Source organism: Neophocaena asiaeorientalis, unplaced genomic scaffold (genome assembly GCF_003031525.2).
Source record: "Neophocaena asiaeorientalis asiaeorientalis breed wild unplaced genomic scaffold, Neophocaena_asiaeorientalis_V1.1 scaffold171, whole genome shotgun sequence".
NCBI classification, from domain to species: Eukaryota; Metazoa; Chordata; class Mammalia; order Artiodactyla; family Phocoenidae; genus Neophocaena; species Neophocaena asiaeorientalis.
This window is the reverse complement of record NW_020174013.1, coordinates 5,966,071-5,988,542: the sequence shown is the minus strand read 5'-3', so window position 1 is coordinate 5,988,542 and position 22,472 is coordinate 5,966,071. Positions and strand designations below refer to the sequence as shown.

The window sequence follows — 22,472 nt, the reverse complement described above, 5'->3', positions numbered from 1 at the left end:
AGAACTGACATCCTCTAAATTTCAATTTTGCCTCTGGGCTCTCTCATTTCTCAAGTAGTAGTCATAGTGCTTGATATTTCTGGTTTACCAGCAGCTTCCTGGTTTAAAATGACAGTTTCCCACCTTCAGATAATTTGACTCCTGTGCTTTTATACCTCTATGTACTAACAGTTTGTCTTCACATATTGCCACTGGGTTGTATTCTCAAATTACATTCATTTGGTCACCCCAAGAGGTCTTAATGGGTTTCCCAGGCACCAGCTGTGACATAATTTGTCTTCCTGGCAGTTAAAACTGCCAGAGTGCTCCCTGGGCCTTCCCTTTTGCTCCAAAGTACAGGTAATTTTTTTCCTTTTGGCAAGGATTCAGCTGCAACTGGTGCATATATTATGAACATATGCCGTCAAAAGGAAAGAATTCTCCAACAGAAGAGAAGGTACATGAGAAATTTAAATGACTGGCCACCTTAAAAACTATTGGGAAAACTTTCTACCTATGTGTCTGATATAATATATTCAAGAAAAAATGGGGTTTAGCTTTTAATACTGCTGGCACACTGGAGAGGACAAACTAAAAGAACAGAACTAAAAATACTGTAATGACTAGTTAGGTGTGTTTCTGATTTTGGGATTTACTGAATGGCAATACTACTATGAAATGACAGAGAATGTCGTTAACCCATTAGCATACACATTTAGTTTTAGCCATACCTGAAGCCAAGTCATGTTTCCATATCACCACCACCTAGCAAAACTGTAATAGTTGTCTTCATCAATAAGGAAGCGGACCTATACTTTTAAGCACAGCTTCATAAAAGGTTTCTACCTATTTATCCATGGTAGTTTAGTCTCCCCTCTAAAGAAAAATCCTCTAGAAATTCTAAATATCTTAAGAAGATGGTAGTGATTACTGTCCTGTCAGTAATTTGTGTGAAAGTGAATACTACAAATTCTAATTTCACAAGGGACTAAAACATTTCCATATAAAATTTTCCTACAGTATCAGAAATGATTTTACTTTTTTTTTTTTAAAAATTGAGGTATAATTGACATATAACATTATATTAATTTACTTTTTTTTTTTAAAAATTGAAGTATAATTGACATATAACATTATATTAATTTACTTTTTTTTTTTAAAAATTGAAGTATAATTGACATATAACATTATATTAATTTACTTTTTTTTTTTAAAAATTGAAGTATAATTGACATATAACATTATATTAATTTACTTTTTTTTTTTAAAAATTGAAGTATAATTGACATATAACATTATATTAATTTACTTTTTTTTTTTAAAAATTGAAGTATAATTGACATATAACATTATATTAATTTACTTTTTTTTTTTAAAAATTGAAGTATAATTGACATATAACATTATATTAATTTACTTTTTTTTTTTAAAAATTGAAGTATAATTGACATATAACATTATATTAATTTACTTTTTTTTTTTAAAAATTGAAGTATAATTGACATATAACATTATATTAATTTACTTTTTTTTTTTAAAAATTGAAGTATAATTGACATATAACATTATATTAATTTACTTTTTTTTTTTAAAAATTGAAGTATAATTGACATATAACATTATATTAATTTACTTTTTTTTTTTAAAAATTGAAGTATAATTGACATATAACATTATATTAATTTACTTTTTTTTTTTTTTTGCAGTACGTGGGCCTCTCACTGTTGTGGCCTCTCCCGTTGCGGAGCACAGGCTCCGGACGCGCAGGCTCAGCGGCCATGGCTCACAGGCCCAGCCGCTCTGCGGCATGGGGGACCGGCCCGGACCGGGGCACGAACCCGTGTCCCCTGCATCGGCAGGCAGACTCTCAACCACTGCGTCACCAGGGAAGCCTTAATTTACTTTTTAATTGAAGGAGAAAATACAAAAACCCTGCAAAATAATTTCATTGTTTTTAAAAAAATTTTTTTCAAAAATATTTTTTTTCATTTGTTAGAAAATACTTTGTTTAAAGTGTTTATTCCAAATATTTATACCATTAATATATTAATCCTGTTTTGTCAAAACTGATGGTTGATCTTTTTAAGGTTACATACAAATGACAATAGTGAAGAATCACTTAATATTTCTTTTCCAATTACTTTCTATAGTATACTATATATAAATTTCAAGATAAAGCTGTTTAGAATTGCAAATAATAAAATTAACAAAACTTTAAATATGTATTTCTCTTGATGTGTTAATATCAATATTACAGAACATAACTGGTCAGGCAAGTTTTTTCACTAATGGGAAATCCAGTGGTTAATCCTTAATGAATTATGCTCATTTCTTAAATAATATTTCCCCAAATTATTATATAATCAATCTTCTCCCCAGCAATCCATTTTATATCCAGCAATTCAAAGTCTGTGTCTAAGGTAACAAAGTAACTTAAAGAATATTCACTAGTGGACTCCATTTCAAAATGTGAACCACATCAGCCTATTATAAGAACGGCAGTCAAAGTAAACTTATGACATAGAATTAATGGAAAGGAACTTAGTATCTCTCTAATTAATAAAGTTATTAATAAGAAGTAAGAGCCGGTACTATGTGGAAAGAAAAAGTTCCAATGTAGAAGCTGCAGGTGGCTCCAGAACTGGATAAATCTCCACTAAAGAGCCTGTAACAAAACTGATTCTAAATTCACTTTACAGACAAAGGATTTATGAATGACAACTAGAAAAGGACAACTTACAGAAAGTATGTTCCTAGGGGACAGGAACTCCAGCTATTTAAACTGTATTTGTACTTCATGAAACTGAAACAGGTAGGTGCTAAGGAACTGATGTGTCATACAAAATATCATCTGTATGCCAAATTAAAAAAAGAGCAGTCTTTTTCTCTATAAATATTTCTTTACTGAAATACCTTAGTAAATAAACAATGAGAAAAAACGTTTTTTTCTCAACACAAGATTATAATGTACTATTGTTTTAGCGTAATACATTTTTTTTAAATTGTAGGTTAATACAAATTATTTAAAATAAGCTTTTAAAATGAGATAATAACCAAATACTATATCATTTTGTCTTATAGGATTTAAAAATACTTTAATATAGAGCCAGAAGCTGAGGGTACACATATTAATTATAGAAACCTGTTCTTCTCTCTTAATGTACAGTTTACCTTCCCTGTAAAGCCCATATACATTAATACTCTAACAGCTCTAGAATTCTCTTAGAAAAATCAATTTATAACCAAATAAGTGTTTTTTTCCTGGCTTGATCTTGGCAATCCTCAAAAAATTAAAAACCCACTTATAACATTATTAACCAAAGTGGTTTCAATCAAGTCTTTTGCCAAACTCTCAGGTCCCTTACTTATCCCATGCCACTGACACATTTATCCTACTAACCAGTAATGGAAAAGAACCATCCTGCTATCTAACTCTCCACCATTAACACAAAGGCCTGGAGTGCTGGAGGGTGGGAGGTATGAGAATGGGAATCAGAAAACCAGGCAGAATGAATGCCCCTCCCTCAAAGTTTCACAACTCGGTAGCCAGTACCCTCAGGGTCCCTGAGCATTTCTTTCATGTCTGTGGCCTTCCATTTTCTACTCTCTTACCATTCCAAATGTCGACTGCCTTTTTTTTTCACTAGCCAGGAACTGCCTTACTTTCCTAGAGGGCATCACTATCTCCTGAGGAGAAAGCGATAAGGAATGAAACTTCTAGCCCTGACAACTGTGAATATATATCAACCTCCACTTAGTTTTATCTCTTTCCATTCTATTGGAATGGATATCTCAATATTCAGAAGTAGTCTTTTTTCCATCTAAGACTAATAGTTTTTAACTTGCTCTAACATCCCTTCTCAAACTCTCAGGAAACTTGCCTCAATTACCACCACCCCTCTCTCACCAACATCATCTTCCTCTCTGCTGCCTTTTTGTCCTCAATGTATTTTTCTGCTACAGTCTATAACGTCTTAAAAAATAAAAATCATTAAAACTAGTCTTCGATTTAGCATCCTCTTCTACTACCCTCTTCCCCTCTCAGGTTAATTTTCTGAAAAAAGTGGCTGGCTACAGTTGCTGCTCTTAATTCCAGAGTTCTCCTCAATTCCTGCTTCTCAAAATACTGCAATTAGATTTGTAATCCTATTACTCCACTAAAATTCCTTTTGGAGAGGTTTCTAATATTCTCATAAATGTCAAATCCAATGGTCACCTCTCAGTCTTTGTTTTACTTGACCTCTTTGTAGCAGCTGGCAACATGAATCACTCTTTCTTTACTATGCTGAAATATTGGAGCTCCTGAAAGAACTACCCTGAGCCACTTTCTTGTTTTACATCCTCCTTCTATGGCTTCAACTATCATCCATAAGCTGAACATTCCCAAATTTTTATTCCTAACCAAGACTAGCCTGAGCACTAGACCTATAATTCAGCTATCAACAGGTATCTATCTATACACCACACATACCTCAAACTCAACATTCGGAAACTGAATTCATAATCTTTCTTCCACATCTGCTCCTCATATTCTGGTTAACTATCTAATCTCCAGCTAAAACCCAGGAGTTATGTAAGACTCCTCCCTAGGTTAATCATCTGCGTTGACATATTACAGTAGAGAGGTAAGCTGATGAATCTTTTCCTTTTCCCATTGCCAAATGGGGATAATCATGCCTATGTCCATCTACTCTTCTCTACCAAGAAATCAGTGAGATATATGAAATGATGTTTGACTGTTTGATTAATGTTAAAGAATTTAAGATTCCTTCTGGGTGGCTGGAAGAAGAGAAAAGCTACATGACATCTGCTCCAAACTCAGAGTAACGAGGTCCTGATAACAGTTTATTCCAGTCTGTGAAAATCCCCAGTGTCTAGAAGTTAAAATTTCCATCGAACTGGGGTTGGCAGTAAGTTTCAGAGTTTAAATTAAATTCTTCATGATTCTGCTGACTAATGACCACAGGCTTAGAATGAAGCTATATGAACTATAATGCTTTAAATCCTTTCTGTAATGATAAGAGAGTTCATTTAAAAAGTATGAGTGCCTACCTGCTATGTTCAACATACAATGTGAAGTCTATGGGAGACACAAAAAGATGATCCAGTTCCTGCCCTCAGTAAATTTAATTTTGAATTTTATTTTATTTTATACAGCAGGTTCTCTTTTTCTTTTTAATTAATCAATTTATTTTTTGGCTGTGTTGGGTCTTTGTTGCAGTGCACGGGCTTCTCATTGTGGTGGCTTCTCTTGTTGTGGAGCACAGGCTCTAGGCGCGTGGGCTTCAGTAGTTGTGGCACGAGGGCTCAATAGCTGTGGCTCACGGTCTCTAGAGCACAGGCTCAGTAGCTGTGGCGCATGGGCTTAGGTGCTCCGCAGCATGTGGGATCTTCCCAAACCAGGGCTCTAACCCGTGTCCCCTGTATTTGCAGGCGGATTCTTAACCACTGCGCCACCAGGTTCTTGTTAGTTACCAATTTTATACATATTAGTGTATATATGTCAATCCAGATCTCCCAGTTCATCCCACCCCCTCTGCACTAAGTTTGTTATGTAGTTGAAAGATACTAAATTCACACAAACACTATGACATAAAAGCCAGTAAGTACAATCAGTGGCATTACCCCAAAATTCCCAATTTAAAATAATAAACTTTCAGCATTTCTTAGGGATGAAGAAAAAGGAAATGGAAAATAAACTATAGTCATAAGTAATCCAAAAGAGAAACTATAGTTTTATATTCCCAATCTTAATGTCACTGAAAAAATACACGTTTAATATATTATTTCAAAGAAAATGTTGCAAAAAGCAAAACTCTTCCTTACAACACACTTAATTACCTTTACTTGGGACTGATTTCTTCACTGAGGCTACATGATCTTCAGAGATTGTAAGACGCCTCAAAACATCAGCCAAAGCTGCCTTTAGCACAGTGATTTCATCTTCTTGTTGTTGAACTCTTAACTCAAGGGCTGAGAGGCGATCTTGAACATCAGAAGTACTTGCAGCAGAAATACTATCATCTATAAAGAAAAGAAAATATGGAATATTTTTAAAGGAAACTTCTTAAGAAAGAATCTAATGACATATAAGAAAAACTATACCAGATAAGTCTTTTAAAAGATGAGAAAAATTGAAAAAAAAATTGTTTTTGCACAGATTAATTTCTGTAAAGATTTTCATAGCTACTTGAACTAATTTAAAATAGTAAAAGTTAATACAGCTGACATGTAATTAAAATTATGAAAATTTTCCCACAGTCAAATTTTCCATATATTATACCATCACTGTAATAGTTTTTTCACCAAAATGTTCCCTAAATATATCACTCTGTAGACATTTGGAAACTTGCAAGACTGTAAACTATTCAAAGCATCCTTCTTACTTATTATATCATTATCATAATTATTTATGAAAATAAGGAGTACAAATCACTTCAATTTTGCTTTATGTATCAGATTCAGCATCAATGATCAGAAAGCATTCTTTACTTCTATCTTTATTATTATACTCTGAATCCCCTCCCCAAATATGGCTACATAATTAGTAAAAGACTTGTTGCTGCTCCTTCTCTCTCCCCAATGCCTCAACCTCTCTTAAAAAAAAAAAAAAAAAAAAAAAAAAAAAAGGTGGTTTCTATACAGCACATAGCTAATATCTGCCTTAGGTATGTAACAAGAACAACGACAAAATAAAGTTCGGCTGTAACATAGCAATTACAAACTACTTCCAAAGCTATGTAACTTGAGAGTATACTACTTTGTTAGATCAATCTGAATCCAAATGTTTATAAAAGATCAATTGCTATTGGCTAATTCACTATAAGCAGGAAAATTCAGGGGGGAAATTAGGTTCTCACAGAAGAATGGTTTGACCTGAGTGAGATATACTGGGTCAGTCATTCACACACTAAGCTATAGTGTGCCATTTTTCTCATATTGAGATAATGTGCCAGACATCTTAAGCAGACAATTTAACTCAAAGTTTGAGTTAAAAACAACAACAACAGGGCTTCCCTGGTGGCGCAGTGGTTGAGAGTCCGCCTGCCGATGCAGGGGACACGGGTTCGTGCCCCGGTCTGGGAGGATCCCACATGCCGCGGAGCGGCTGGGCCTGTGAGCCAAGGCTGCTGAGCCTGCACTCCACATCGGGAGAGGCCACAACAGTGAGAGGCCCGCATACCGCAAAACAACAACAACAACAACAAAACCCTCAGCATTTTAAAACCAAAGTTATCACCCTTTATTATGGAGCAGTAAACATATTCATATTTAAGACCTTATATGCCTACAGACAGCTCAGGCATACATATGCACTCTCTTCTGTCTTTAGAGGTATTCCAATGACAATATTTGGAGAAGTACTGGAATAGAAGGAAAAGTTGGGTTTTATCTTCAATTTAGACTTCAAATTCTAGTACCATAGTTAATCAGTTGTGTAATCTTAGGAAAGTTATTTTACCTCTTTGAACCTCAGTTTCTTTGTCTTTAAATATTGTTATGAAGAAGGTACCCAGGACATGTCCGACATTCAATAAATGTTTAACACACAACTTCAAAGTACAAAAAGTATCATTTGAGAGCTTTGGGCCCATGTATTACATAAAAGGCGGATATGTCAAACTTAGAGGTGCTTAAGAAAAGGACTAATAAGAACAATTCAGCTTCTTGTTTTAGAAGTTTTTATATTTGAGGTCTTTTTCATTTCCAGAGTGTTCTAGCTGAATTCTAGCTAATCCATACTCTGTATGTGTGTTACACTATGGTTACTATTATATTTGTCTGCCCAGAATACTTTCCTGTTTTCCTTCTTCTGGTAGGAGAACACCAGCTGTTTTGCGGAACTCCACCAGTTTTTGAGGTTCCATTAGGGCTGTCAATCTAGGATGCCTCATTCTCCTCTCTACCACCCTGCACTATTAATAGGTTGAAGCGAAGGAAGCGACCTTTTTAGTTGGTAAAAATAGGACTATTGGTAATTTCATATGGTTCAACCTAATACTAGCATAAAATGGTTGTGAGATATGGGTTAGGCCAAATGGAGTCCTCCCAAATTTCAGAGAGAGAGAGAGAGAGAGGTGTAGCCCATCCTTCTTGGTTTATCAACTATAAGGACACACAGACCTAGGGCTGTCAGTGATAAAGAGTCTTGCTGCCCTGAGTTCCAGTTCTAGTCTCTGAAGCCCTGGACCTTCAATTCTGAGAGCTACTCTAATATTTCTTTTAACTAATTATGTAACCTAATAAACTCTCTTTTTACAAGCCATCACTTGTAAGCCAAAGGTCCTGATTAAGTCAGTAAATTATACAGATATGCCTTTCTAAATTGTTCTTAATTTATGAAAGATGGGTTATGTATCTAAATTATAATCACAGGTAAAATATTTATGTGATTTTTATAAACACATGATCTCCTTAATTCTTTTGAGAAGGCAGCAAAGGCTAGTGGAAAGATTATCAGACTATAATGCCAAGGGTATAGTCCTGGGTTTTAGTACCAGCATGGTAACTAGCTTTTACTTTTGGTAAGTCACTTAACTTTTACAGACTTTGATTTTTTAAAAAATGACTAAAGTTTTTATTTTGTAAAACTTGGGACAGTCACATGAAAGGTGGTTCAGCTTGTAAAAATCCTACCACAACCTGCTAGATACTGTGATAAGATACAAGGACAATTTTTCAAAGGCCATAACAAGCAAAAAGTTAACTATTAACAATGTCCTGCATTTATATAGTACCTTTCCTGTTTATTACCTCATCCCCCTCCTCGGTCTATCTGTATTTTGTATTTGAGGAAACAGCTTGAGAAGTTAAATAGCTTGCCCAAGGTCACCAAACTCGTCTTGATATCTGAAACTCAAACAGAGGACTCCTGACTCACAGTTTAAGTGCCCTTTACTCTATTTCATGCTGCATCTTAACAATAATCACAGGAGGACCGAATAAATCTATTCTTTCACAAAGCCAGACAGGGTTTAAACTATGAAGTGATATAATCAGATTTCTGTTTTAAAAAGGTTATTTTGGTTTCTGTGAGAGAGTGGATTGGAACAGAATAAGAGTAAATGTAAGGAGAGCAGGCAGGAGGGTAATGCAGTAACCCGTGTGAAAGGTGAAGGTGGCCTAGGCTAGGAGTAAGGTGTTCATGTGTCTCGATTTGTCCAGGACAAACATGTCTGCTATCTCAGTAAAAACATTACAACGTTCCTTCTTTCTCTCTAAATTTTCCCAGTTTGAATGATCAATTACAGGGTCACTCAAGCTAAGGCAACAGCAACAACAGAGATGCAAAGTGGCATAGTAGTTGATTATAGCCCTGAAACCCTGTAACATCTTCCTAATATCTTGGCCCTTCACCTTTTCAGAGGCAAGTAGAACTGTGCGTAAATTCTGGTGTTACACTGCCTGAATAGATCTGTTTGCTACTTACCAGCTCTGTGACAGGTTTCCTCATGTAATTTTTTCATGCTAATTAGTACTCATCTCAGGTTTGAGATTATTAGGTGAAATAATGCACAGCACTGTCATACAGTGAGGGTTCAGTAAGTTACTATTTTGTATAGTGGTGTTCTTTATTACACTGTTTATTATTGCTACAAAATTGGAAATGACCTAAAGTCCCTGGATGGAGTTAATAAGCTATATGTTCACACCACAGAAAGCCATGCAATTAAAAACAATAAGTATATAAACCAGAAGTTTGAAAGATCTATAAGACGAATCAAGTGGAGTAAATAAGCAAATTGGGGAACAACATGTACTAAATAATTTATTGAAACACACACACTGAAACATACTTCTAAAAAATAAACAAAAAACTTCATATTTATATATGTATATAATGTACACATAGAAAAAAGTCTAGAAGCATACACATCAAACTGGTAATGGGGTTACTTTTGACTCGGAGAGTGAGATTAGAAGGATAAGGGTAAAGAGAAATTTTTGCTTTTTAGTGTATTTCTATATTATTTGAATTTCACAAAAATGTATCATATGTTACTTTTCATATGTTATTTAAACTTATATTTAAGCTAATATACAGTGCTTCTGAAGCTTAATTTCTTAAAGCAAGTTTCCTTCAGACACAGCATTCCAATTTCATAAAGGAACATATCAGAGCATAAGGCAATTAACTTAAATTTGCATTCATTGATTATAAAAGCTAGAACAGAGACTATCTTAAAGATCAACAGCCCCTACTGCCATTTTATAGATAAGTAAACTAAGACTGAAATTAGGTGAGTTACTCCTGGGCACACAGCAAACTGGAGTTAGAGCTCCTTCCTCAGATGACTCGATAGAACCCATCGCTCTTGCTCTTTCCATTTTCAAAACTTTGTTATGTTTTTCTCTCCCAATCTCTAATGTACCACATGCTCATTCACAATAAACTTTTTAAGAATACATATGTTCAGTAAATATATCTATTTTCTGGGGGCTTAATTCCACTCCCCCTTCTTGATGCAAGTACATTGATTCCTTTTCCTTATACTGTGGTAGTCTCTTATTTCCTTGCTGCTTCTCAAAATAGTTTCTAGCCTTGAGGGTTAAAATATGAACTACAAATAAATTCCCAAGGGTTATTAAACTCATTAAGGGGGGGAAATAAAAAAGAAAGAAAGAAAGAGAGAAAAGAGAAAGAAGTCCATAAACTTCTTTTCCATCAGTCTAATCTATTTATTGGCATAAGTAAGGTCTCTTTTATTAGAGATGCAAGCAAAAAAAAAAAAAAAAGTAACTAGTAAACTTTCATATCCAATATGACAGTTTTTAAACTACAACAGTAGTCACTCATGCTTTTACTACAGTGAATCATAGTTAATTTGTCTTCTAAACTGTCAAGAAATACATGTTACCTTTGAAGAGGTATTCTATGCTAAGTATCTAAAAGTTGGCAACCCAGCCTCACATCAGAACGAGGCATGCCTATACATTCTAGCATCTTTTGAATATCAGTGGTTTTATGTAAATCTTTCTAAAATAGATCACTTATTTTCCTGTCTTCTTAACAAGGGCATATAATTATAACACAGCAACTTCTAGATGACTCAGTCTTCACTGAAAATATTACTTTGTGCTGCAAGCACTGTGATAAAATGACACCCTGGAGGCTATTATATTTCTAATTAAATAATTTAAAGTACATTTTCAAACTTATAATCTTTCTTCATACCTTTTCTGCTTCTTTCTTTGCAGTTAGTATTAACTATGACAGTCTATAGCAATACTCCTTTCTAATCTAATTTCCTACATTATGGGATATTGGATAACCAATCCTTTTGAACTGTTTATAAGAAGAAAAAATAATCTCTGAAATTAGGACCTCTTCTATTAAAAAATTTATTTTATGTATGTATATTATATGCAAATAGATTATATATATGATGTATACAATTTAAACACAGAGGAAAAAAATGGACACAGACTCAGGCCTAATATTTGTGTCACTGGAGTCCCAGAGGAAGAGGAGAAAAAGATTCTAGATGAAAAAAGTATGTGAAAAAATAATGGCAGAACTTCCCAAGTTAAATTAAAATTTAAAAGTTCATTAAAATTCAGTATATTGAAGTCCCTATCTCCACCACACATGAAAATCAAATCCAAGCAGATTAAAGAATTAAGGGCAAAATTATAAAACCTTTAGAAAAATAATAGAGAATATTTTCATATCCTGCAAGTAGAGAGGAGGTTCCTAAACAAGATACAAAAAGCACTATCCATAAAAGTAAATATTGAAACTACATTAGAATTCAGAATACATGTCCACTAAAAGACACAGTAAAGAGAAAAAGCAATTCACAAACGAGGAATAGTTCTTACACTTACAAGTGATAAAGGATTAGGATCCTGAATACAGAATTCCTACAAATCAATCAGAAAGACAATCCTACAGAAAAATTGGCAAAAGCCTTGACTAAACACCTCATGGAAAAGAAAACATAAATGGCCAATGAACATATGAAATGAGGCTCAAGCACCTCATTAATAATCTTGAAAAGGAAAATTAAATTAAAACTATATGAAACACTATTTTATGCTCACCAAACAGGCAAAAAATTTTAAGCATGACAATATCAAGTATTCCCTAGGATACAGAGTAATGTGAATTCTCATATATTACTGGTAGGCGGTAAACTGTTTCAAGACTTTGAGATTAAAAAACAAAAACAAAAGTAACACCAACTCTGGCATCATCTGGTAAAACTGAAGATGCACACATTCTATGACCCAGCAATTCCCCTCCTGGGTGTATAGACCCCGACCTACAGCAGGGTTGGCAATCTTTTTCTGTGAGGGCCAGACAGCAAATATTTTAGGCTCTGCAGACCACATCATCTCTGTAGCAACTACTCAAATCTGCCTTTGTAACAAAAAAACAGCTATAAGTACGTAAATGATTGTGTGGTTATGTTCCAATAAAACTTTTTTTTTATAAAACAGGTGGCCTGGAGGGGCTTTCCTGGTGGCACAGTGGTTGAGAGTCCGCCTGCCGATGCAGGGAACATGGGTTCGTGCCCAGGTCCGGGAAGATCCCACATGCCGCTGAGCGGCTAGGCCCGTGAGCCATGGCCGCTGAGCCTGCGCGTCCGGAGCCTGTGCTCCACAATGGGAGAGACCACAACAGTGGGAGGCCCGCGTACCGCAAAAACAAACAAACAAACAAACAAAAACAGGTGGCCTGCCAGGCACAGTTTCCCAACCTCTGCTCTTGCATACATACACCAACAGAAATGTTCAATAATGTTCACAACAGCAAAGTTCACAATAGAAACAAACTGGAAACAACCTAAATGTCCATTAACTATAAAATGTGTAAATAAATTGTGATATAAACATTCAACAGAATACTACAAAGTGGTAAAAATAAACTATGGCTACATGAAACATCATGTATAAATCTCAGGAATATAATAATGAGTGTAAAAAGCAAGTCGGACTTTACATAAAGTTCAAAAAATACAAAAGTAAATAATATATTGCTTAGAACAAAACCACAGAGCAAGGGAATGACATATACAAAATTTATGACAATAGTTACTTCTAATGGTGTAGGGCAGGGGATAGTACAGGGAGGCCTCCACAGGTAATGGAACATCTATGTCATAAAGACAATTAAAACATATATTGTATACTTTTTTGAGGTGGAAGTTAGTGATTTTTCTCTTCTGAGAGAGGATGGGGAACGTGGATGACTAGACTATATAATTACTCACTTTTTTTTTTTTTAAGAACAATGAAACCATTTTTGCAAATTAAATCCCAAAACAGATAAAACAGATAGAGTTGTACTTCCAAAGAACCCTGAGGTTCTGTGTCATAAAAACAACTAAACCAGGTGGTTTTTATGACTGCTTTGAGGGCTAATGGAATGACCTTAAGATTAGCTGTTACCTATGAACCTTTGGGGAAAAAAAAGTCCATCTCAAAAAGGTATATGATATGAGATATAATACCATCCAAAGAACAAATATTTAAAAAAAAATTAAAAACAGTCTCTGATCTCCCCTTCCTAAAGCACTTATGTTAAGACACTGGGCAGGCCTTAATGGGTAGAATGGTAGTGGCAAGGATTAGAAGAGCTAATATGGGTGAAGAACCATGAGAAACCAGTAACAACACCATGCATTGTTTACAGTTAAAAAAAGTGAGGGCACTAACCTAAAGGACTATCAATGGGGAACTGATTAAATAAATAGTTGTATTACGGTACACTACGGAGCTCTTAAAAAGGATGGTACATATTTAAAATCGTAAATAAGAAAGTTTACTAGGAGTAACAACATACTATAAAGAAAAAAACTGCAGGCAACATTTATAGTGTAGTTGTATCTGTGTAGAACTGTATATCCACAGGCATACATACACCTACAGATGTATAGAGAGACTGGAGGTATGTCTCTGGCAAGTGGGATTTCAGACGATTTTGCTTACTTATACTTTTACTTTAGATGAATTTTCTGCAAAACAAGCAAAATTCTTTGTAAATAAAACTTAAACTATTGGGGCTTCCCTCGTGGTGCAGTGGTTAAGAATCTGCCTGTCAATACAGGGGACACGGGTTCGAGCCCTGGTCCAGGAAGATCCTACATGCCGCGGAGCAACTAAGCCCATGCACCACAACTACGGAGCCTGCGCTCTAGAACGCATGAGCCACAACTACTGAGTCTGCACGCCTAGAGCCCATGCTCTGCAACAAGAAAAGCCACCTAATGAGAAGCCCGCACACCGCAAGGAAGAGTAGCCCCCGCTTGCCGCAAATAGAGAAAAGCCTGCACGCAGCAACAAAGACCCAAGGCAGCCAAAAATATAAATAAATAAATAAATAACCAAAAAAAACCAAACAAACTATTTTCTCAGTAAAGAAAAGCAAAGCTAATCCAGGCTGTGATGTAAACCTACTTAGTAACGCACCCAAATTTTCAATACAAGTTTGGTTAACATGTAGATTTTTATGCATAGTGAATGAAAACATTTCTGTAAAAGTATACATCTCATAATGTTCGAAAGAAATATTCTCAAGCTAATAAGAGACACAAAAATCAAAACAATACACCCTAAGGAAAATCGGGTCTTTAAACATCATTTCTTCAAAAGAACAAAACAAAATCACAACTGATTTGTCACATTAGTAAATTCCAATCAGAAAGCATTTAGCAACTTAAATGGTTTTTTCTTTGTTTTAAAATGGAATTAGTTATCTTTAAATATTGTCTCATCAAGACAAATATTTAAGTATTATATCAAAAAGTTATGCATTATGTATTCTAGAACAGCTAAAATTTACTTTCGGAAATAAACCATAAGAAAATATATTCATAAAAACAGCTCATAAAAAGATATATTTATGCAGGAATTAATGTTTCCTATTTATCTTAATATTCTACTTCTAAAAGTCAAATTTTTCTCTCAAAGAAGTTTTAATTAAATAAGGCATTTTAACTGTTAAAGCTTGGATATTTTATTTCTCTAATAAATGACAATATTAATTACCTCCACCTAGCAATATTATATGAAAATAAGACTATCTAATTTGTCTTCAACTGAATAACACAAACAATGTTGACTTATATTTTCTACTTTTAAAAACTTAAGTTTGTTTTTCCTTGTAAGATATTCTTACTAAAAATTCCCCTGCTGGCATAAATTATATAAGAAATTGTGTTAAATAAAATATAAAACCACTTTTGCTACAGCACTCCGGACATGAAGGCTAGTCCCAGGGAAGGACTTTACTTTGTTCTATCGCTAGGATTCATTCACAATTAAGACTTTTTTCAAAGTCTCACTTAAAACAAAATTAAAAACAGATAATTGGATAATTCTGCTTTTGACGTTTTTTGGTTAGACTTCACAGAAGCAGAAGTCAAGCTTAATTACACAATTCTGATTTCTTATTATTTGAGAGGCGCTTTTATTTTTTTACTGTTTTCCACTAAAAACTTTTAATTTTTTTCCTCACAAATAATATGATGACTGTCTTTTGGGGGGCGGGGCGCAGGGAAAGAACAAGTTGAACAAAGCCCATTCTGCCCTTACAACAGGATATATTTGCTTATAAAGGGGGTACAGTCTTAAGTACTTTATAAAAGTAGGTAGGCAAATATTTATGCCATTATTGACACATACATTTAAAGGAAGGAGGAGGGGAGGCACGGAAGAGACCTAGATGCATTCCCACATCCTCAGATTTCTTTTGTCACGAGTAGTAAAGTTTGTGACACAAGTCTGAATCCCCAGGAAAGGAAAGATACGTTACCAGTGCAGAAGCTCCTAAATGTAGAGGAAGCACACACTGAAGCGAGACCAGGCAAGCGGTCTTCCATTCTTGCCACCTACGTTACAAGCAGTATAAACCAGTTCTGTCTACGTTTCCTGCTGCCTTCCCAGATAGTTCCAGAGCAAATCCCAGCTCCCTAAATCTCACGACATACTTTACATTCTGAGGAAATCCTCCCGATCCAGATGGCCTACCACCAAGCACTTCTATGTTGGCACAAATAAAAACTTCTTAAGATAGTTCTCCGGCCCCTTTGCTCTCTGATCTAAAGAAAAGTTTTCTACTTATTTATAAAGAGAGACAAAGAAACTGAAGGAGAGAGAGGAAACAGAGCACGCAGGCAAAAGGAGGGTAAAGATACAGAAAAAAAAACTTGGGCTGCTTTGGGGAGTGGCTAAATTCCAGGCACAGGCAGAAACACATTTTTAATGCACCAAATGAATATTCACTACAATTATTTGGTTGTCCTCAGGCACTACTTTTCTGATCTTCTTTCAATTGGTTAAGAGTAAGGTACAACTGCTTCAAATGCAAAACCCAGTTTTTGCCTTCTGAAACTAAAACATATTAAATAGTTTCTATAAATAACAGAGTTAAAGCCCCCCAAATGAGTATTTTTCTCTACTAGGAAATTAAATAAACAATGTGTGTGCAAAGTGGCAAGTCACATTTCCTTTTTCCTTTTGCTTTTGTTTAATATAAAATGAAATCCACATGAACTGTAAAGAAACTAAAAGAATGATCACTTTTCATTAATTTTTAAAACCTAAGTGTAACATGGCTGATTTATTACAACCATTTCACTAGAATAAGATAATGAATACAATTAACAATGAGAATAGTCCCTTTTCTTAATTCACTAATTTTCCAAATTATTTTAAAATAATACAACTGTATTAGTAGTAACCTATAATGATTTACATCTGGTCAGAAATTCTGATATCAAATCACATATGCTTACAATAATGTAAAAGAATAAGGGAACTGAAATTATAAATATCTTTAGTCTCTCTTATAAAACCATGTAAAAGCAGGTGAAAGTTAATGAATGAAACGTGTATCTATTCTTTTGATAACTACTTCTAAAGCTAATTAAAGAACAAATTCATGGAGATAAGTGTCAAAACAAAGCTACTGACAGATCATCTCTTCAGTTTGTTGCTTTTAAGCTTTATATTTATAATTAAGAAAAGCAAATTTAAACCAAACCAAAGTAAAACAGAAACAACTGGACTACTATAAACACACACACACACACACACACACACACAATACTGTGAAATGGATAAAACCTAAACCAAACATTAAGAGCTATGCTACAAAGATTGAGATGAGGATAAACTAAAAGCAAAGCTGATAAAAGACAGAGGAATGAAGCAAAATGACCTAGATTAATATTTACAGAAGAAAGTGGGAACCATCAAGAGTGTTTCCTAAAGTGAGACTTGGGAAAGTTCTTCTCTATAGATTAATACCTGGTACAGATTCATCAAAATACAGGAGCTACTTGGAAGATTAATAGGAATTAAATGGGCTGGGGTGTGTGTAATGTGTCTGAAACAAATAGGGGATACCAAGTAGGATGAATAAAAGCAGACAGAATGGGAAATATAATGATACAAAGGAAATGTAATGCCAGGCACAGACTAGGACGGAGTTCAAATTCTTGCTATTGATTGGTGAGAAGCTCTGAAGCAGATTGTACTTTATTGTTTCTCTTCAGTCAACAGACAAATGTAAGACGATAGTTTTATAATTTAGGTCTCAACTACTCTTCTTTACAACAAATGCAGCCCAATTAAATGACTGCTCACAGACTCCTAAGGTTAGAGAAGGACTGTCAAGAAGTTCTGCAACCTAGTGCTTTGTAATTAGTACGTAACAAAAAGGCTCCCCTTATACATACACTACAGTACATGGGCTTCTTTTTACCACCTCCCATTTGTAAACTGCTACTAATTTGTAGATTATATACCTTGGGCATTCCTTTCTTCTCAAATCAAAATTTGATGTCAGGCCAGAAAGTATGTGGTTCCTAATCTCAGCTTAGTTTTTCTTTGCTCAAGAATCATCTTCTCTCTTTACTATTACAGTCAATCTTTCCAAAACACTTACTCATACATTCAAGTATTTGAGTACTATGATGTACAGAATCTCTTCGAGATGCTGAGGTGAATTAAAAGGAATTTTACCTACTAGAAATTAGAAATTAAAGGACGCACTTAAGAGATGCTACTCAAGATGCAGGATTGATGGAATATGGTCACTGACTGGATGAGGGGATGAAAAGTAGGGAAGGGTCTCCTTGTTCTATTTGGAATAGTGAGCAAATGGTTAGATAACATTCACTGAGCTAGGAATAAAGGAAAAGAAACAAGGTTGGGGGGAATGAGGAAGTAGAATGATGAGCACTTTTGGACCTGCTGAGTTTGAGGTCACTGCAACAAAAGTATAACTAGGTCTTGGGCTTAAGACAAAGGCCTAAACTAGAGACGTACTTTTGAAAACTGTACTGGGATATAAATGATACCTAGAGTCACTAGAATTGACTGGGAGTGAGAAGAGAATAGGGCCAAGGTTATTTTTAGGGCCGCCAGAAGGAAAGGAACGTGCAAATAACACAGAATAAAAACTGTCAGAAAGGTAATAATAGATTCAGGAAAAGAATAATAATTTCAAAGACTGAAAGGACATCAAAAGACAAGGACTGAAAATGGTCCACTGGATTTGGCAATTATTATGAGACCTTTACCAGAGAAGTTTCAGTGAATTGTGACTTGGAGGTAAAGAAGTCTTTTTAAGGAATCTGGTTGAAGATGGAAAGGGGGAAAATGGAATGAGGTGGGGAATGAGTTGTGCAAGGTTGTTGAAGGGGCTTTTGTTCAACATTTACAGGGTTTGGGGAAGGAACCGATGAGAAAGTGAGCTGTACTAACACAAGAGGGCACGCAGCAAAGCTCCTGTGTTAGAGACGATGTGAAGGACTAGAGTAAAAAACACAGACCAAAGGACGAGCCTCAAGAAGGGACAGCCAACCTTGTCCTCAATGGTGAAAAACTGAAACCATTTCCTAAAAGACAACCCTCAGAATGGGAGAAAATATTTGCAAATGAAGCAACTGACAAAGGATTAATCTCCAAAATTTATAAGCAGCTCATGCAGATCAATAACAAAACAACAAAAACCCAATCCAAAAATGGGTAGAAGAACTAAATAGATATTTCTCCAAAGAAGATATGCAGATCACCAACAAACACATGAAAGGATGCTCAACATCATTAATCATTAGAGAAATGCACATCAAAACTACGATGAGGTATCACCTCACACTGGTCAGAATGGCCATCATCAAAAAATCTACAAACAATAAATGCTGGAGAGAGTGTGGAGAAAAGGGAACCCTCTTGCACTGTTGGTGGGAATGTAAATTAATACAGCCACTATGGAGAACAGTATGGAGGTTCCTTAAAAAACTACAAATAGAACTACCATAGGACCCAGCAATCCCACTACTGGGCATATACCCTGAGAAAACCATAATTCAAAAAGAGTCATGTACCAAAATGTTCATTGCAGCTCTATTTACAATAGCCAGGACATGGAAGCATCCTAAGTGTCCATCAACAGATGAATGGATAAAGAAGATGTGGCACATATATACAATGGAATATTACTCAGCCATAAAAAGAAATGAAATTGAGTTATTTGTAGTGAGGTGGATGGACCTAGAGTCTGTCATACAGAGTGAAGTAAGTCAGAAAGAGAAAAATACCGTATGCTAACACACATATATGGAATAAAAATTTTTAAAAATTCAGAAGGACCTAGGGCCAAGACGGGAATAAAGACACAGAGAATGGACTTGAGGATACGTGGAGGGGCAAGGGTAAGCTGGAACAAAGTGAGAGAGTGGCATGGACAAATACACACTACGAAATGTAAAATAGCTAGTGGGAAGCAGCCACATAGCACAGGGAGATCAGCTCGGTGCTTTGTGACCACGTAGAGGGGTGAGATAGGGAAGGTGGAAGGGAGGGAGATGCAAGGAGGAAGAGATATGGGGACATAAGTATAACTGATTCACTTTGTTATAAAGGGGAAACTAACACACCATTGTAAAACAATTATACCCTAATAAAGATGTTTTAAAAAATGCAAAAAAAAGGACACTGTTTTATTTAAGAATGAAGGGGAGAAGATGAGAGCAGGCCCACATATTTGTTCTTTCTTTTTTTTTGCGGTACGCGGGCCTCTCACTGTTGTGGCCTCTCCCGTTGCGGAGCACAGGCTCCGGACGCGCAGGCTCAGCGGCCATGGCTCACGGGCCTAGGCGCTCCGCAGCATGGGGGATCTTCCCGGACCGGGGCACGAAGCCGTGTTCCCTGCATCGGCAGGCAGACTCTCAACCACTGCGCCACCAGGGAAGCCCCACATATTTGTTTTTATACCTAAATTTTTTATCTTGTGAAGCAGGAGACAAGGTCACCTGCTAAGCCGAGCTGGTTAAAGCTTAAGCTGAGTGGCTAAGTGTGGAATTGTTTATACCATCTGACTCATCACAATGCAGGATATTATAATCATCTTTTAACAAAGTTACATTTTAAATCCCTAATTAGATCGTAAAGTCCTCTAGAGAAGAAGCTATTTCTTTTTTGTTTTCCTCTACACCTGGAAGTACCACATGTAGCAGTAACTCTTCAAATAGTGGTTGATTTATCGTGGCTGTACTTTAGAACCAGCGGCAAAGACAGGATAAAACAAAGGATGAGATAGAAACCCCTATTACCTTAGTGACATGCAGAAGACGGAGGATGCTTTAGAAGAACAAAACCCCCCACATGAGAAGTTTCACTGAACTGGGAGGAGGATCTAGAAGAAACAATTTCAGCCAATGACTACATGATAGAAAAGATAGGTATCTCTCTCCTATTTTCTTCATTACCTTAAATACCTCTTCCTTTTTCAGCTTCTTTTTCTGAATATCCCCCTTTCCTCTTTTGTAACTGGACTTTGAGACCATCTACCTACCTACCTACCTACCTATCTCGCTGCCTTTCCTCCCCCTCCTCCTCCTCTCTCTGCCACAACATGCCTAAAATGAAGTACATTTTTGTTACTGCTGTCACAGTTTTAGAGATTTAGCCTAATCAAAAGGTTGGATATTTTTGCACTACTGTGCCTCAACCCAGACTTTATTTCACCACTAGATGTTTCTTTTTCTTATTTTCATAAGTAAATGAGCTCAAATGCTTATATTTCTCTTTAAAAAAACCCACTTTATTCCCCTCCTTAACTCCTCTCACAAACTCATAGCTTTCTCCAGGTATTTAGTCCTAAATTTACTCACATTTTCTCTCTCTCGAGCGCACGCACACACACACAGACACACACACACACTCCTGGTAAATCACTGGCCTTGGTAGAAAATATAGCATGTCTTGCTTTTAAGAAAACTATTCTACCATATTAGTTTTTGTTAAAAAAACTGTTCTTGGAACACAAAGTTCATGTGTAACTGAAAACTTATTTAATTTGCATACACTGGTTAAGAATATAATGCTGGGTTTAGATTCTATGAATTCAAAAACTGGCCTTGCCATTTACTAAATGTATAACCTGGGGGCTTCCCAGGTGGCACAGTGGTTAAGAATCCACCTGCCAATGCAGGGGACATGGGTTCGAGCCCTGATCCGGGAAGATCCCACATGCTGCGAAGCAACTAGGCCTGTGCGCCACAACTACTGAGCCTGAGCTCTAGAGCCTGAGAGCCACAACTACCGGAGCCCATGTGCCACAACTACTGAAGCCTGCATGCCTAGAGCCCATGCTCCGCAACGAGAAGCCACCACAATGAGAAGCCCATGCACCACAATGAAGAGTAGCCCCTGTTCGCCACAACTAGAGAAAGCCTGTGTGCAGCAATGAAGACCCAACACAGCCAAAATAAATAAATAAATAAATAAATAAATAAATAATAATAATAATAATAAAAATAAATGTATAACCCTGGGCAAATTTTTAAACTTCTCCATGCCCCAGTTTCTTCATCTTTAAAATGAGGCTAAGAGCACCTAACATATAAAATTATAGAAAATTTAATAGATAAATCACCAAAGCACATTTTAAAAAAATGAAAGTAAGAACTAAAATAATTATTAAGATTCTAAAATAAAGGCCTGGTAAACCCACACCTAGATTGCCTTAATTCTTAATGATTAGTAAGATTTGTGTGGTCAGGTACCCAAATAGGTCAAAGATTTCCTGAAACACTCTCAAACATCAGCAGAAAGAGATGTTACATTATTTTACTAATTATTTATTCACTAAATTCCATTTCATCATCAGGAAGTTAAAAAGACTAAATTGGAATTAGCAGAAAAGATTAAATACAACACAAAAATATGTGTTATTTATTTGATAATCACTTTTAACATTCAGTGATTTGTAATTATATGCCATTCATTGTTAAGAGTTTGAATAAGATGGTCTCCAAACCTAAGAGGCATGGATGAGTGGGGGAGAGAGAAACTGTAAACAAATAAATACAATAGAGTATAATACAACAGTTGTCCTGATAAATATATACAGAAAATAGTGGGACCCGAAAAAGGAAGTTAGCCAAAATTTTTAATGGTGGAGAAGGTCTGGTCTCTGGAACAAGTTATTTTTGTGTTAAAAGAAAAATACCAATGAGAATTTTTTTTTTTTTTTT

General features: G+C 35.5%; 1 protein-coding gene across 2 annotated transcripts in view; it reads right to left on the bottom strand.

Annotated features, from left to right (window-relative positions):
• The window catches only part of EML4 (EMAP like 4), a 160,520-nt gene that overhangs the window by 79,366 nt on the left and 58,682 nt on the right, over window positions 1-22,472 (bottom strand). For both annotated transcript variants that reach the window (XM_024753567.1, XM_024753566.1), the window contains exon 2: window positions 5,821-6,003. In XM_024753567.1, the coding sequence (XP_024609335.1) occupies window positions 5,821-6,003 (183 nt within the window). The remainder of the gene's footprint in view (window positions 1-5,820; window positions 6,004-22,472) is intronic.